An 18,622-nucleotide genomic window follows, 5' to 3' on the forward strand; every position below is an offset into this window, starting at 1 on the left:
TGTTTATCCTACTATACTTTCTTTGGGGAGTTGGGGATTGTTTGAGTAGATTAAGTAATATTCATAAACAAATATAAGTCATAAACAAATTTCTCAGATAAAGAACTGTTTGTCGTTATTAATATTTGCCTAGAGTAGTCTTGCCGAAATCTGTGATTATAGAAGTATAATAGTCTTTGACAATACAATCATAATAGTGTACAAACTGATAATTCAAATGAATTATAGTCGAATTTCGACTACTCGTCTCGAATAAAATCGTAATGTTCATGATTCGAAAACAATTGGTAAGCACCGTGGTCGCGACAGTTGAATGACCGATTGTAACAATCTAGCGTTGGCTTTTATATTGACCGGAAACAGACAACGAACGCCTTCGAAACTGGACACTAGCACTGGACAGATACGATACGAGCCTGCTAATATGAGCCGCATAAAAAGACTTCCTAGATTTCCGGAACGACATGAGAAAAATCGGTATCTATACTAATATTATAAAGAGGAAAGATTTGTTTGTTTGTTTGTTTCGAATAGGCTCCGAAACTACTGGACCGATTTGAAAAATTATTTTTCCATTAGAAGCCGACATTGTCCCTGATGAACATAGGCTACTTTTTTTTATTTATTTATTATTATTTTTGTTTCATGTGTGTTTTAATGTTTCCGAAACGAAGCGAGGGCGGGTCGCTAGTCACAATATAAAGTTATTGAAAACAAACTCTTCCTGAAAGATTAAGAGGTATACCTACATATCGATGTGCCTACATTGTGGAACGGACAATATTTATATTTCAATATTAAATTCCCATTACAATTTTATGCTAAATTTGTTTATTTGTCTACTTTTCACGCAGTAGCGACACGGTTTCTTGAAGATGACCATACACTTTTTAATTACATAGATGGGTGAAAGAGCTCATGGCGCAGCTAGTGTTTAGTGGTTATCGGAGCCTACGCAAATCATAATGTGAATGTGTCGCCAGCCACATAGAGACATGATACAGTTTTTCTGAAGGAATACACGTTAATTTGCGTATTCCTAGTATCTATATCTGTCGTGAAGCTGTCATGTCTTCCGAATTGAAGGTTTGAGACGGGCGTTATATTATGCAGTTGATGCTTAGAAAAGCAGTAATGCGTTTCGGTTTGAAGGGCGGGGCAGCCTTTGTAACTGAGACCTTAGAACTTATATCTCAAGCTGGGTGGCGCATTTACGTTACAGATGTCTATGGGCTCCAGTAACCACTTAACACCAGGTGGTCTGTGAGCTCGTCCACCCTCTAAACAATAAAAAAAAAACTTTGAGACCTCATGTAATTTTTTTGTCCTTACCTAATCACTGATAGCCGAAGGGGTTATTCCAGCTAACCAACTAAATGTATTGAGTAAATTCTCATCGGTCTTCGGACATAATTAATCAGTGGCCGGTAGGTAAACATGAGACCTCGTGTGCAATGCCAAATTGTCGGACGTCACGCCTTCATATTTAATTACGAATTATTTCGGTCGACTTGTTTATTTTGTAAAGTGCATATTGTACAGGTGAACATTTCGTATTTTGTGCGATCAGAAATAGTTTTGTTTACCAGCTTACAGTTGAAGACGACCGATCGGCCTAATGTCAATCGGCAATCAAAGCTGAACCCTATGCACTCCACACAGAGTTCGCAGTAGCGAGTGAGAATCGCACGGTTTTTTTAAGCACACTTTAGTAATTATATAGCCGTTTAGATGTCCCCATTGTTTATACTATAATAATAATATTATAAAGAGGAAAGATTTGTTTGTGTGTTTGTATTGAATAGGCTCCGAAACTACAGAACCGATTTAAAAAAATCTTTCACTGTTGGAAAGCTACGCTATCCCCGAGTGACATAGGTTATATTAATATTTTCAAAAACAAATTAGAGATCCTTACTGAAACTCCAATAATGTAACACAATTTGTAAAAAAATTACCTAAAATTCTTTACATCGTGTGCGCTACTTCCCGATCGAAGCCGGGGCGGGCGCTAGTCTCTTACATCAGTGTGCTTAGTGCGAGCTTTTTAACTTCTCAATCGCGTAAAAGTTAAGATAAATAAATAAATATTTACTAACAATCACGCCACGTTAACTGGTCCCGTGATAAGTTCGTAAAGAACTTGTGTTACAGGTACCAGATAACGGAAATAAATGTAAGATTTTTATTATACACCTACATATATTTAATGTACATCCATAACCCTGGAAAAGACATTTATATTTATCATACAAATATCTTCCCTTGGCGGGATTCGAACCCGCGACCCCCTTGTGTAGTGACCATGTCACTTACCACTACACCAGACGGCCGTTAATATAGAGTTGGATAAATTTATATAGAGTTGGAACAACTTCCCTTTGTATGTCTCTAGGAGCGCTGTCAGTCCAACTCTATACAAATTTGTCTTAACTTGAGAAGTTAAAAAACACGCACTAAGCGCACTGGTTCCAGTACAAATAAGTTATGAAGAAAATGCTAACTTAGACGCACTGTATACGAATTGTAATTTTTTTTAATTACTTAAGGAGTTGGTTCGAATTTACTATAAAAAAAAGGTTTATTTTCATCACCGGGGGATGTGATTTGTAAGCCCCACGCTCAAGTAACGACCATGTTAACGTGACTATAAGCTTCCTAGTTATGTGTACCACAATAGGGCTCCAAACACGATTGTGTCATCTCGTTACTATGCATGTTCATATTTAATGGGGCGCCACTGAAACTGTGTCACGTTTCGCTGTAAACAAAGACAGCGTTTGAAATGTATCGGTTGGAATCACGAGCGCGCCACAATTAGGCTGAAGTTTAACGAGAAATTCACAAAAATTCAACCGAAATATTTATCTAATCATAATATAATTACATTTTTTTTATTGCTTAGATGTGTGGACGAGCTCACAGCCCACCTGGTGTTAAGGGGTTACTGGAGCCCATAGACATCTACAACGTAAATACGCCACACACCTTGAGATATAGTTCTAAGGTCTCAGTATAGTCACAACGGCTGCTCCACCCTTCAAACCGAAACGCATTACTGCTTTACGGCAGAAATAGGCGGGGCGGTGGTACCTACCCGTGCGGACTCACAAGAGGTCCTACCACCAGTAATTACGCAAATAATAATTTTGCAGGTTTGATTTTTATTGCACGATGTTATTCCTTCACCGTGGAAGTCAATCGTGAACATTTGTTGAGTACGTATTTCATTAGAAAAATTGGTACCCGCCTGCGGGATTCGAACACCGGTGCATCGCTCGATACGAATGCACCGGACGTCTTATCCTTTAGGCCACGACGACTTCTGCATGACTGTATGACATCAGAAAACGTTACCTACTAAATTAGACGAATAATTTTAAATGACTGCTGTACAATAGAACTTGGTTATTATTCATATCTATATAGGTCACAGACAAACCGTTAAGTGTCAAACAATTTTCTCTACTGTTTGTTAATCGATTTGCATTTTTCTTTTTGTAAATACCAACTATTGAAGAGGTTTAGTTTTAAAAATAAAATAAAGGTATTTTAACATTATTATGGTTCTATTGTCAAAGACTTACTTCTATAATCACAGATTTCATAGAGGCAAATAATATTAAAGATAAACAATATTAACCTATTTTCAATTTGACCACAGACTTTAAGCATTAACTAAAGTTTGACAATAAAAAAAGAGTATTATACATACATATGTGTGTGTGTCAAATACATGGCAGTGTGTGTAATGTTTTCTTTATTGATTTAATGTACCTTTTATGCATTATTTTTAAAATATATTAGCATTGTGCCCTCATTTTTTTTTTTTTTTTTTTTTTATTGCCCTTCTAGGCAGACGAGCATACGGCCCACCTGATGGTGAGTGGTTACCGTCGCCCATGGACTTCAGCAATGCCAGGGGCAGAGCCAAGCCGCTGCCTACCGCTAAAAAACATTCTCTATAAGTGTGGGAAATTTCACACTTCTCCGTCTACGCAATTTTCGTAAAAATGGGTACAAAGTTTTTGCTTCACGTATTAATATATAGATTCCAAGAACAAAACAAGAGGAAAATTTCATAAACAAAATTAATATAAATCTTGGAGTGTCTTTATGGCTGAATTTCGATCATTGCCGCATACTTAATTATTATAAAAGTGCGCTAGGCTTTATAACAAAATACCTACAATCTAATATGGTCTAAGAAAAAAGAAAAAATTTCCTATCTGTCAATCTATGCTAGAGCGTTGGCTGCCTCCTGTCTATTGGTTATAGACAATGACTATTGTACCGCAGAATTCTTCATCAAAACATATTGAGTAATCAGGGTATATCTGTATTCGTTCTGGTCTCGCATGTGTATTTCCGGCAACCATAACACATAATAAAAGTCTGCCTAGATAGTAGCCCAGCTTAGGCCGAGCCCTCCGTGTGCTTAGTGCGATTTTTTTAACTTATCGATCGCGTAAAAGTTAACTCAAATTTGTATGGAGTTGGAACAGCGCCCCTGGCGGCAAACGTAGGAACCCTGTCCAACTTCATAGTATGGAGTCCATACAAATATAAGTTTTTACGCGATGGAGAAATTAAATAGCTCGCACTAAGCACACTAAAGGTCTCATTGGCTACGACCACCGTATGTTTCGTTGTTCGATGACCTTCCCAAATTCTGTCACACGTACCGGGATCGGAATGAAGGTGCCTGGAGGAAAAGCTACTGTTGAGATTTTAGTGGGTTCTATTCCCAACAACCGCACGATGACGTCATAAAAATTAATCAACTTTAACATTCAACCAATAATAATTATTATTGTTAGTCACATTTATGATGTGAGAAAACCGTTATGCTTAATTTGGATTTAACGACGGGTTTTTCCTTTTCTTTTATCTTGGATGCGTTCAGTATCACGGGTAGTTTACGCGATATCATAATTTTTTTAGTAAATAAAAACAGTATACAAATATTATACATAGCCATTATTAAATTCGATCGAATGGGTTATTTAAAAAAAAAAAAGCATCAAAGGTTATATCGGTAAATGAGATTTTCGTACAAAGCATATTGTAGAATCCGAGAGTAACACCCGTAGTAAAAGTTTATTATTACTTCAAGGCGTATTGCATTGACTGAGAGCTATTCTCAATGAGGCCTTCTCCGAACTATTTCCAGTTTGTCATTGCGTGTTTATTATTGTCACGGGCGTAATTACGATACCGGTAAGCTAATCTGTACACGAGATTCTGTAATCATGATGAGATGGTAAATGTTCAAAGAAATGGCACACAAATATCCCAGTTTAATTGAATTACTGATAGTTTTGAATATTGGTAAAGTTTACGGGAAAGATTTCGTTTTTTTTGGCCTGCCTAATGGGCAGACGAGTATACGGCCCACCTAATGGCGAGTGGTTGCCGTCGCCCATGGACATCAGCAATGCCAGGGCCAGAGCCAAGCCGTTGACTAACTTTAACGGCCGTCTGGTGTAGTGGTAAGTGACATTGTCACTACACAAGGGGGTCGCGGGTTCGAATCCCGCCAAGGGAAGATATTTGTATGATAAATATAAATGTCTTTTCCAGGGTTATGGATGTATATTAAATATATGTGTATAATAAAAATCTTACATTTATTTCCGTTATCTGGTACCTGTAACACAAGTTCTTTACGAACTTATCACGGGACCAGTTAACGTGGCGTGATTGTTAGTAAATATTTATTTATTTATTTATCGTTACTTGTAGTGTAGTTACCGGAACGCATAGAGACACCAACACGAATGCCCTCATCCAATTTGAGAAATGAGGTTGAATTCCTAATTGTATTGTTTATCCTTTTCTACCCTTCAAACAGGAACGCCTGACTACTTCGCGACAGAAATAGGCAGGACATCAGCAAAAACCTGATGGCGATCGCAGTAAGCCGGGTATGACACTTAGATAACACCACTTCCTAACCTCCGATGAATCCATTACTCGCCTTTTATGACACCCACGCGAAGAGTTAGGGTGGTACACCCTAAGCACATAGCTAGCTTACAAGCTTCTTCTTATTGCTCCTATGCCATTATGTCGGGTCGGCGAAGCATGTCTTCTTTTTGCTTTCAGACGTATATATGGACGCAAACGCCACTATTAGCAATAATTAACACAATAATATATAGTTTAGTTTATTCTATGTTATTGTTTATTTATTATTAGTAAGATGAAACTGTTATTCTACCGTATTTAATAATTAGCAGACACTGTGTTGATGTGAAAATGTTCAAAATATGTTTAGTGTTTATATTATTGTTTAAAAACACAAATGACTGTATAAATAATTAAATAATTTATATTATAATTAACAGTAATAATTGATTGTTATTCAATGATGTTGTTGGCGCCATCTATTATTAGGCTGGATAATAACAATGTTAGTTTAAATTAGTTAAAGATAATTCATGTAAAATAAATTAATGTCAGAGTCATGTAAAAATCACTAACATATGTATTGTGAATATTAAGCCATATTTTGTGAATTGTTTCGCAGTAATTACATTCGTTTGTATAAAAGAAGTTGTAGTTGCTATAACCATCACAAAATGGCTAATTGTGTAAGTACTAAGACGTGGCTTTTTGTAATAAACAAGTAAGTAATGTTGAAGTTTTGTAGAGTTGTTTTGTGTTTTCATTGTAAAAGACCTTATGTGTGAAAACCCTGGCGTAACGCCGACATATATCATACGTCATCTCTGCACTCACACATATCCTTCTCTAGCATATCTTCTTTAACATAGTCCACCCAAGGTATTTTACAAAAGCTACAAAAATTTAGACCGCAAAATTATAATTTGCGTAATTACTGATGGTAGGACCTCTTGTGAGCCCGCACGGGTAGGAACCACCGCCCCGCCTATTTCTGCCGTGAAACAGTAATGCGTTACGGTTTGAAGGGTGGGGCAGCCGTTGTGACAATACTGAGACCTTAGAACTATATCTCAAGGTGTGTGGCGCATTTACGTTGTAGATGTCTATGGGCTCCAGTATAACCACTTAACTCCAGGTGGGCTGTGAGCTCGTCCAAACATCTAAGCAAAAAAAAAAAAAAAACCCATAATATCATTGGCGTTATCGTAAATTTTAATTAAATGTTCTATTTTTGTATCAAACATCCAAGAGTTCGAAGATCACCTTTTGTGTGAACTCAGTGTAAGATAAGTGAATCTGACCGATGTTGATGCTTGTGGTGAGCCCACAGAGTAACTATCATTCTGGCTATTTGAAGATTCTACCATGGACAGCTGCTATTTCAATATAGGTGATACTCCGAAACATCCGTGGGAGTCTATATCACCCTTGTTCAAACACATTATTGTAAAGAGCTTACGCCTTAAGCGGTAAATGTTTCAAAAAATCAGTTCAGGAGTCCACGGTTGTGATTGTATGTAGTGACATAGTTAATGGCACGGGCAATGGTTTATAAAACATTATCTCCTTGTATGTAACGTATCCAAATAAAATACCACTTATCACATTTACATTGATAACAAAAGTTTTATTCGATAAAGCGTCATTAATGTTAGTTTTTTGCAATTTAATTAATAGACAAAAATTTGTTTCTTTTATTACCTTATAATTAAGTGCGCAATACAGATTCAAAAATTCCCGTCTCTAAATTTTTACACTGCAGCCAGAGTTAAAATGTGACGCACAATAATATTTTTTGAGAATTTCTCCACCTACCAACGTGAAAAATACCATAAAAAAAAACTTATAAAATTTAATAATATCGCGCCTTTAAAAAGAAAATCATATAAGTTAAAAAATGCTTTTAATTTACAAATCAATACATATTAATTTCATTTATTTGTACGTTATACAAATAATAGAAGCATCTGGGTATTCCCAGTTAAGATATTGAGATCACATTTAAAGATACACAAGTAATTGTAAGCAATAAGGAAAGTTATTTTTTATATAAACATATAAACAGAACACAAGGAGGAAGATGTAACAAACTGAGAAGGAACATTTAAAATAGGAGTACCAACAACAGGCGTTGGCCTACATGAGGCCGTTGACGTAAAACTGCAGTTTTTGTTAGATTAGCACAGAGCCAACGTCCGGTGATTTCGCGCGATAACTGTACAAAACTGTTCATAATCCTAATGAACAATTATAAGCTGTATAACTATCATAGAACATAAGATATTTGACATATGCTTGAATCGGGCTAAATATTTGCATTTAAATACAAGATCCGAATAATAATATTTGGACAGTCGGTTTCACGATCAATTTCACGCGTCCGGTGGAAGTTCTTCTCTTTGTCGATTCCACCAAAAAAAAATTTTTATTTTTTATTGATTGGGTAGGTGGACGAGCTCACAGCCCACCTGGTGTTAAGTGGTTACTGGAGCCCATAGACATCCACGACGTAAATGCGCCACCCACCTTGAGATATAAGTTCTAAGGTCTCAAGTATAGTTACAACGGCTGCCCCACCCTTCAAACCGAAACGCATTACTGCTTCACGGCAGAAATAGGCAAGGTGGTGGTACCCACCCGCGTGGACTCACAAGACGTTCTACCACCAGTAACAAAATTAAAATAAAATAAATTCAATTTCTTTAAATTATAAGGCCAAAACAAAAACAAAAAAAAACTCAACAGCTTTTTTTATCGAAAGTAATTCGTAACAATTGCTTTACGTCGTACACGAACTCGTGATTCGCTAGTTTAATGATTTAATCTAAAAATAACTTCACTTTCATTCGCTATAGTTTACGAACGGTGAATGTTGTAATAAAATAGTTTTTATTATCGGTAATCACTGCGTCATGATAAAAAAAATAATGATTTACTATTCGCGTCGATTCAATTTCGAACAACAAAAAATACAAATCGTTTAGTTGTTGTACACATTACGGTTCTGTGTATTTTTGGGTGATTATTTATTTATTTCTGACAATCTGCTAATTTATTTATCCTGTCTATATCATTATTTAACTATTAACTATAATTAGTAGTTCGACTACGACATGGTACTGTTAAAATATTTACTGTTATAGCGTATGTACATTTTAGGGAAGGATGGAATCAACATCCTTCAGTCACGGGTGCAATGTAGTGGGTAGTGGATAATCATTATAAACCTCGCGCCGCTGTCAATCGTGACGTCCCGTCGTTCCACAGGAGAAGAGCTACACTGCTATTTAAATGACCCTATTACACCCTATTAGCGGAAGTTTGGATCTAAGTATTGTTAGATAAGTTAGATACTCAAAAGGTCGTTGACGTGAATGTTGAATAATATTTTTACGGGGACTCGAACGATGCTGAGTCGATGTAATACGAATTAGGTCACACTCTACTGGTGGTAGGACCTCTTGCAAGTCCGCGCGGGTAGGTACCACTACCCAGCCCATTTCTGCCGTGAAGCAGTAATGCGTTTCGGTTTGAAGGGTGGGGCAGCCGTTGTAACTATACTTGAGACCTTAGAACTTATATCTCAAGGTGGGTGGCGCATTTACGTTGTGGATGTCTATGGGCTCCAGTAATCACTTAACACCAGGTGGGCTGTGAGCTCGTCCACCCATATAAGCAATAAAAAATAGACTTACGGCTTAGGCAGCACGACAATCGAACAATAGATTTAAGATTCAGAACAGCCTAAAACCTAAATAATCGAAAGATCACATCGATTCTCAAATAGAAAAACAGCAACGTAAGCTTTAGCATTCGTTACCAGTATTATAATAATTTACGTTCTGATAATTTTAATAACAAACTAACTTTGTATCGTGAAGCCACGTACACATGTACCACGGCAAGGTCGCCACTGATGAAAGATAACAATGATTTTGCGTTTTTTCAACAGTACCACGCCGATAGTGTTTGTGCTGTGTGTGAATTCATGATCGAAGTACATGACGAGAAGACGCGAAAGTCATCCGCGTTTTTCAGGGTGGCGCTTAGGAGACTAGGTTTCAAATGTTATTAAATACTAGCTCTGTACCCGTCCGCTTCACTGGGCATTTAAAATTAACATTATTATTTCTCACCCCCACAAAGATTCTCATCATTAACGCCCCCGCAACTGGTGTAGGGAGTCCAACACTCATATAAATATTGCCTATCCATTAAGTACATGTATTTTCTACATGGATACCAAGTTTAAAGTTAATCGGATGCCTGGTTCAGTAGTTATAACGGAACATCCGTAAAAACCACTGTAGATTTATATATTAGTATAGATAACTTCTTCGATACTATTACTTTAAGGCTCCAAATAAAAAGAGCCTTTGTCAGCCAAAATCATTACTTTTTCATTGTTTTACACGGTCGGCTTAATGCAGTGCTACCTTGTCGTTACATTTCGTGTTACCTGCGTTTTTTATTGCCGCTATAGGTAGACAAGCTAACGGCTCAGTTGGTGGTATGTAGTCACGCCCACCCGAGTACTACGGAGAAATTTCCAAAAACAGAAGAAGGACATGTCAACAAGTTCCCTGAGAATGAACGCAGTGGTTCCAGATAGTATAGGTGAAATTTTTTTGATGGCGAGCAATGGGACTATCAAAAGGAGATGAGGAATCATCTCGAATAAATCCTCAGAGCACTCCCAATGGAACATACGGTAGAAAACACAGAGAGAATCGAAGTCCAGCCGTAGACCAAAGAGTTACGAAACGATAAGTGAGAATGGGATTATCGACAATTCTAACAACAAACAATGTAGGATTAGCTTCGTAATTGAATATAAAATTCACATTAGATGATTGTATAGTTTTTTGTACAATTGCGCAGGTAAATCTCTCTCTCTCTCTCTCTCACTCTCTGTCACTTTCTACTTTGAAAATTTTACTTATGTCATCTGCATCCGAATGTTTATATTTAGCGACGGTCGCTCCTTTTTGTTGAACATCTCTCGGCTGTGACCACGCATAATTCAAAATACAGTTTTACTGGAAAGTGATAGAATAATTCAGATTTGAAAGAAATAACGTAAAAACTACTTTCCTAAACCGATTTTCAAGCCGCCCCAATTTTATTATAAATCAATGTTTGTCATACTTATTTCGGTATCGATAAAAACAGAAACATTTCGCGCGTTTGATTGAGGATCAAGACCTTGGAGCCAGGGAAAACCGAACGTCACGCGAATAACAAACACGCACGCAAACTTTTACGAAGGTCATTGGTCTTTACGATACGACACATGCGAGCAGTGTAAATGGTCGTGATTTCGGTCATCATATGTGTATCGGAGGAGGCGACCAATTGAAACAATTGAAGAATATTAATTTAGTAAACCGGAGTTATTAAACTGGCCAAACTAAGTTGATCTATTAAATAATTCTAATCCTGTCATCCTTTACTAAATGGGGCGTATCGTGAACTCACATCGGCAGGTACTACGTGAGAATTTGTCGTGATGTCTGTGTGCTTAGTGCGAGTTTTTTAACGTTGTCGATAGCGTAAAAGTTAAGTCAAATTTGTAGGGAGTTGGAACGTTTGCCTATGTTTGCCGCTAGGTTTGAATGGTGAGACTGCATTTACTACAACCGACCTCATGTTTATTGACGTTGCTATGTCCACAGACTCCGTATATATGTAAAACTGTTACAATAAACGGTCATCCGAATTTCAGCATCCATTTTCTTGTCAGATACTTCATAGTAGAAAAGTAGAACAACTTTGACTATGACCTTTGATGACAGAACAATTTCCTATAATTGCCGAAATAGAAATGAATGCCAAAATAAAGGACGCATTTTTTTCTTCTTAAAATGACGTCATGTATATCTAGTATATTACAACAGCAAGCTTAATTTTTATCGTCAAGCTTACGAAACAGAACCACGTGTCGGTCGCGGCGGGCTCGCTCCGTGACACGCCCACTTTGACTACGTCAGGTGGCGCTGTATTAATAACGGGAGATCCGCTAACGACATTCTTGTTCTATTTTCGAATCATGTCAGCTGATATTCATATGTTTTTTAAATCTATTTTTATTATTACTTGGCTACTATAGTTATAAAGGTTTTCTAATATACAGTTTATATTATAGAAGGCAGTTAACACTGCTTATGGAATTGGGTGATTTCAGAGGCGCTACTAAGCAGCTGAGAATTCTTCTGGAGCATCATTTGAAGAAACATATGTCATAAAACTCAGGAAGCATGGCGGAAGACGGATGAATAGATTGAATAGATTTCAGTCTAGAGTCAAATGGTATGTGGAAAAAGTTGAGTAGAAGTGGATTGAACTATAGGAGCTCTATCATACTTAATTTAGAAGATCACCAGTGACCCAAAATATGAAGTAGGTATGTTAAAGTTTTTATTATATTATGTCATTAATCTGTAGTCAACAGCCTGTTTTTCACAAATTATGATTTGACAAACTGTAAAATATTTTTGTCATTGGTTACATATCAGTTAATTGCATGAAGCATTGTTGTTGTTTAATTAACATGATCAATCATGTTCATGATCAAATAATATTTGCATTGATAATATTTATTGTATGCAAACTTAACTGGAATTTTAATTAAATTCTATCAACATCAATAATTATGATCATCCTCAAGTACAAGATAACAAAATGTTTATTTATCACAAAACCATTAGTATTACTATAATCTTATTGTTAATCATTATTGAGGTTATTAAGTGCACCCACTGTTACGAATGAGGCAAATACAAAATCAAGCATTTTCTATTAAAGTAGATATTTTTATCCATAAAATCATCATAAAATTACCGTTACTATTTTAACCATTGCTTATTTAAACAAATTTATTTGAAGGTAACTACTGCATTTCCTGTAACCGCTTTAAGTAGCATAGATAACAAAAAATAAAAGTGAAGGCTGACAAAAAACTGAACTCACTTTCACTAGCACTCAGAAGAGCCAAATAATGTTGCCTCTATCCTGTTCCTTAACAAAAACATTGAATTGTCTGACGTTTAAAAGAAAATTCTTAATATAATAATATACTAAAGTATCTAGTATAGTATCTATACAACAAGTAGTATAGTATTTCTACAAAGCACATTCTGTAATTTGCTCCTGACATGTATTACATTTATAAATTTGTTTATACTATTGTAGACACCTCTAGTTGTTAAGGGATAGAGATAAATTAAAAGGTTAATAGAGTTACTTAATTTGTAAGTCTAAGTGGTAATCCATTAGATTAAACACTAATGAAGTTTTATATTAAAACCCACTTTATTAAAACCTAGTTCAAGTCAAGTATTGAGCTTAAATGATTACAAAGATGAACAATTCACTTACCCATCAGTGGTCACAGAGTTCAGAGACAATGACTCAGGGAAGGTCATCTCTTGTCTCTCAGGTTCCTGTGCTTCCACTGGCTCGGTGTGTGCAAATTGTGAAACTTCTGCCGGTATATTTGGTTCATCAACCTCATCATTACTGATAGTGCTACTCTTCTGGCTAACATTGTGAAGGCCTGATAGGTCAACGCTCTTATCTACACCCTCGTTTAGAGCCTCTGAGACAACAAGAATAAAGAGTGCACAACTGCAAATATCAAATAATTTTATTAATGATTTTGTATTGAATGTCTAATTGGACTTTAATGATAAATCAGTACTTACCTAGAAATCACGGAAATAGTCAGCAAAGACGTGTAGATGATACACAGTCCACCCTTCATCGTAGAATTAATGATATATCCACATTCCATATCATTTTGCAAGTTTTAGCACATATTTTTGGTAACGTCACACGATTCACGACGTTTTTATTTATTTATAAACTTACGATCGTATTATCAACGATAACTGAACATTTTCACTTTCGATTTTATTAATGATTCTAACGTACAATCACATGAAACGTTAAAATAATGAACGAAGTTTTCCCCAAATTTTCTGAAATCGAGTCGTCAATAATCAGTTGAGTACTTGACAGTTGACATATGTATTTCATTTTTATTTTTTTCACACCCATTTATAGATTCTTTCAAATCTAATTGGTTGAATGGGATCGTTTCATCGATTTGAAACTCGCCACCAATGAACGGATAACATTTAAGTCTTATGTTTGTTCTCACCTTCTTATTGGTTACATGTACGTTACGTTTCACGTAGGTTTTTTAAAAATGAAACATTATAAATTTCTCGCTTGAATTAAAATTCGATTAATATATTTTATACTATAGAACCTACCTACTACAAAAATTTCTGTTCTCTTTTGTTTAGAAATCTTATTCGCAAAAGCTCTTATATCACTCCAATATAGCAATATCACTCCAATATATACCTACTTAAGTGATAAAACTGTTCATTATAAGAGTTATTAAAATCAGTTAAAGTAGTTACCTTGCCCTAAGCGAGTTATTGACACTTTCATTTTCATTTACCTATCTTCTTCATATCTTAAATATAATCACAATAAACTTTATCATGGATAATTTCCATTAACATATGGAAATCATTTGAAGTCGTCCTGGCATAAAGAATAAGACATCCGGTGCATTTGTATGCGATGCTAGCGATGCAACAGTGTTCGAATCCCGCAGGCGGGTATATACCAATTTTTCTAATGATACGTACTTAACAAATGTCCACGGTTGACTTCCATGGTGAGGGAATAGCTTCGTGTAATAAAAATCTAGGTGATAGGTAGGAGTCCGCACGGGTAGACACCACCACCCTGTCTATTTCTGCCGTGAAGCAGTAATGCGTTTCGGTTTGACGGGTGGGGTAGCCGTTGTAACTATACTGAGACCTTAGAACTTATATCTCAAGGTGGGTGGCGCATTTACGTTGTAGATGTCTATGGGCTCCAGTAACCACTTAGCACTAGATGGGCTGTGAGCTCGTCCAACCATCTAAGCAATAAAAAAAATAAAAAAAAACCATATTACGAGCGAATCAAACGATACAATTTGGTGAGCTTAGATTTTTCATTACATGGCCAAATTTTATTTTTCAGCGTGTATGAAGCGAAGTCTAGTTATCTTGATGGGATTAAATCGTTTTAAAATCGAACTTTTGAAAATTTAATCAGAAAAAAATTAAGCATATTTTTCAGGAAATAAAACTGTTTTCTTAATTAAGTTTGTCATATTACTTTGGTGTATTTATAGAAAAAGCGTAAAGAGTAAAAGAAATTCTGCAGTACTTTCAATTAAAATTGTATTTGACAAGTTCGACTTTTCTTGCTACCAAATCATTACTAGCCTACAGCGTTATTCGAATTACAGGTGAACTCACAGGCTCAAACTGAGAAAGTTTGCTAACACTAACCCTAACAGGAGAAGTTCCGCCGGATCGGAATTATGGTCCGCTCAGAATGTCTGGTGGTCACATTTCGATAAAGTGGCATGACACGAGAACCCTCTCATCGTGGCCGCCGGTAACTACATTCCCGATCCTGCGGACAGAATGGAAAGCAGTCGACCTCGCCCCAAACACCCCAAACACGTCTCTCAGCTAGGTAAGAAAAAAAAAACAGCTCTCAGCTAGGTAAGAAAAAAACCTCGTAGGAGGTTCGGCCCTCTACCCGAAAAAGAAAAAAAAAAAAAAAAAGGTAAGAAAAAAAAATTCAGGCGAGAAACTCAGTAGATTGTGTTGTTTTTTACCATCTAGAAAGTCAGATGGGTGCTACATTAATTAGAATCATGTTTGATGTAAACTTTGTGACGTTATAGTCATAATTACTAAAAATACATAAGTAAAGAAAAAAAAACTGATGAAACTTTATTCATGGCTGTATGCTTAAAACGAACAGAGATTTTTAAAAATAAATGTTCCAAGTGACATTTGACAGGCACGAATTACGACAAAAGTCCGGCTTTTGAGTTTATCTTACCGTTGACGTCAACAAGTTTTAATTCTGCTAAAGTAACAAGTGCAGATTTGTACTAAAAGTAGTGAAATGGAAGGGCTATTTGCAATACCGTTTACAGTTTTGGAAATTCCAAACATAAAAATTAAGAAACCAACATGGCTTCAAGCTCCGTCTGCCATGACAACCTTTTCACTGGTGTTACTCTCTTACTTTTTGGTTACTGGAGGTTAGTTTAATTTTTTGATGCATATTTGAAATTTCCTCATTAGATATTCGTCTAATCGGTGTTCTATTATTAGGTATTATTTATGATGTGATAGTCGAGCCACCGAGCGTGGGTTCAACGACCGATGAACATGGACACAGCAGACCTGTAGCCTTCATGCCGAATCGTGTTAATGGTCAGTACATCATGGAAGGTCTTGCGTCGAGCTTTCTCTTCTCACTCGGAGGGCTTGGCTTCATAATACTAGACCGCACACACAACCCGACCACACCAAAACTGAATCGAATTCTCCTTATCTCTGTGGCGTTCCTATGTATTTTAGTGTCATTCTTTACCACTTGGATATTCATGCGTATGAAGTTGCCAGGATATTTACAGAATTAATTTGTAAGCTAATTTTGTACTGTTTTATTTTTGGGCTGTAGTACCAATAAGTTTTAATAAATATTTTTATACTCAGTTTTTTAATGTGTTTTTGTTTTATCAGTATTATGGTTTCATTACTGTTGGTAGGGTGTTCTGCAAGCTCACACATGCAAAATGGAAGTGGTGTCAAACCAATGACCATAAAAATATTATGGAAATAATCGCATCCCATCACACAAATGGTAGCTTTAGAAGCTTTTGGAGAGAGGTGAATAGGTTGAGTCCTGTATTGAGTGTTCCGTTGAATGTTGAAGGGAAAAAAGAGTTGGTATATATTACCAATCAGTTTTTAGAGCATTTCAAATTCTCATCTCCATTGGGTCCATCTACTCGAGCAGACTGCTATGATGTTAGTGGACTTGAGGTACGTTTCTCAGTGTGTGACATCATTATAGTAGTAAATTTTTTAGATAGTTTACTAAATAGCTACTTAAATAAACAAGTGGATCTTAATGATAGGTAGTTTAGTTTTAGGAATGGGTTAATCGACTGATACAGTAATAATGACACTTAAGAGTACTGTGCAGTATTTTACTGGGAGGAAGACATCTGTGTATGCATGTTTCCAGGATCTGTCCAGGGTTTTTGATCTTGCTCTATATGATTTATTGTGGAATAAGTTAGGTAGGGAAGTAAATTTGCTGCTGAATTAATTAAAAAATTTTAGATATCCCAATCTTGGCAGCATCTTGGCAATCCTAATAAAAGTGTGCGATGGACCCGTGCTCACTCTGATGTGTACTGCTTAGAGCTAAGCAGGGGGTCTATCCTCATCTATGCTATTATATTTAGCATATATACGAATAAGCTCATTGATGAGCTTAGTAGTGCAAGTGTTGGCTGCATTATATATGGAGTTTCTTTTAACAATATTAGTTATGAAGACGACATGGTGTTGCTCAGCCCATTGATAAGTGCACTCAAGTAACAAAAAAAATCTGTGAGTCCCACAGGCTGAGGTACAATGCCAAGAAGAGTAAACTGCTAGTGTTGAAAGTCCAGAACAAAACTTACGATAATGTTAAACACGTCATTTCGTTTTTTTTTTTTATTGCTTAGACGTGTGGACGAGCCACAGCCCACCTGGTGTTTTAAGTGGTTACTGGAGCCCATAGACATCTACTACGTAAATGCGCCACACACCTTGAGATATAAGTTCTAAGGTCTCAGTATAGTCACAACGGCTGCCCCACCCTTCAAACCAAAACACATTACTGCTTCACGGCAGAAATAAGCAGCATAAAAGCACAGTTAGTGGATCCTCCCGATCCACTAACTGTGCTTTTAGGTACCTCAAGCACCGGTCACCGTTCCCATCGAACCCGTCGCTTGCGACGAAGGGCTCGACGAGTAAATTAACCCTCAGACACAGCCCACTGAGTTTCTCACCGGATCTTCTCAGTGGGTCGCGTTTCCGATTCGGTGGTAGATTCTGCGAAGCACGGCTCTTGCTAGGGTTCGTGTTAGCAACGTCGTCAAGTTTGAGCCCCGTGAGCTCACCTACTGTTTAAGGCTCCCCTGAAATAGCCTCTCAAGGCTATCAGCTTAATTGGAGAAAAAAAACCGTGAATGTACCTCCAATTTGGCTAGCAGGCCCAACACTTACACGAGTCAAGTGTTTCAAGTACTTTGGTCACTGGGTTACAGAGGATGGTGTGGATGATTGTGATATAAAAACGGAACGTAGGGCTTTGATAGTAAGATGCAATATGCTGGACCGCAGATGTAGTGGTTGCGATAGCCAACATTACACTTTTTAAAGCTTATTGCCAGACTATTTACGCCAGTCTGCAGATTACATATACCAAGGTGAGCTTATAATGAATTACGTGTTTAATATATTAATGCGTTTAGGCTGATGTTGTCACTGCCGCGCTTTTGTAACGCCTTCATCCATGCCATCTACAATCTCACACAGACGACTTCTTTGCAATAATGGGGATGAGAAGTGTATCGTTATTACGTCGAGTGCGTGACAGTGGCCTTCTGTGTGCGAGTTTTTTAACGTTCTCGACAGCGTAAAAGCTAGCTCATATTTGTATGGAATGGGATCGTTTGCGTACGTGTGCCGCTAGAGGCGCTGTTCCAACTGCGTACTAAATTGGCTTAACTTTTACGCTATCGAGAACGTTAAGAAACTCGCACTAAGCACTGAAC

The 18,622-nt window shown here is 36.8% G+C and overlaps 2 protein-coding genes across 2 annotated transcripts in view; one reads left to right on the plus strand and one right to left on the minus strand.

Moving 5' to 3' along the window:
* LOC101735970 (SUN domain-containing ossification factor) overlaps positions 1-14,055 on the minus strand; it is an 89,155-nt gene extending 75,100 nt beyond the window's left edge. The window contains exons 1-2 of the mRNA XM_004929107.5: positions 13,614-14,055; positions 13,288-13,536 (exon numbers count right to left, since the gene is read on the minus strand). Coding sequence (XP_004929164.2) covers positions 13,288-13,536; positions 13,614-13,702 — 338 coding nt within the window. The 5' untranslated portion in view covers positions 13,703-14,055. The remainder of the gene's footprint in view (positions 1-13,287; positions 13,537-13,613) is intronic.
* Positions 10,906-16,502, plus strand: LOC101736101 (oligosaccharyltransferase complex subunit ostc-A). Its single transcript, XM_004929108.4, has 4 exons — positions 10,906-11,528; positions 12,095-12,313; positions 15,227-16,039; positions 16,113-16,502. The coding sequence occupies exons 3-4, from the start codon at positions 15,901-15,903 to the stop codon at positions 16,421-16,423; spliced, it is 450 nt and encodes a 149-aa protein (XP_004929165.1). The 5' UTR covers positions 10,906-11,528; positions 12,095-12,313; positions 15,227-15,900; the 3' UTR covers positions 16,424-16,502.
* The last annotated feature ends 2,120 nt before the right edge of the window (positions 16,503-18,622 follow it).

This window comes from Bombyx mori, chromosome 4, assembly GCF_030269925.1.
Source record: "Bombyx mori chromosome 4, ASM3026992v2".
NCBI lineage: Eukaryota > Metazoa > Arthropoda > Insecta > Lepidoptera > Bombycidae > Bombyx > Bombyx mori.

Excerpts from the sequence above, each read along its gene's own strand:
- LOC101736101 (XM_004929108.4), top strand. The coding sequence starts at position 15,901 with ATGGAAGGGCTATTTGCAATACCGTTTACAGTTTTGGAAATTCCAAAC. Across the intron at positions 16,040-16,112 it reads TTACTTTTTGGTTACTGGAG|GTATTATTTATGATGTGATA; the intron begins GTTAGTTTAATT and ends TTCTATTATTAG.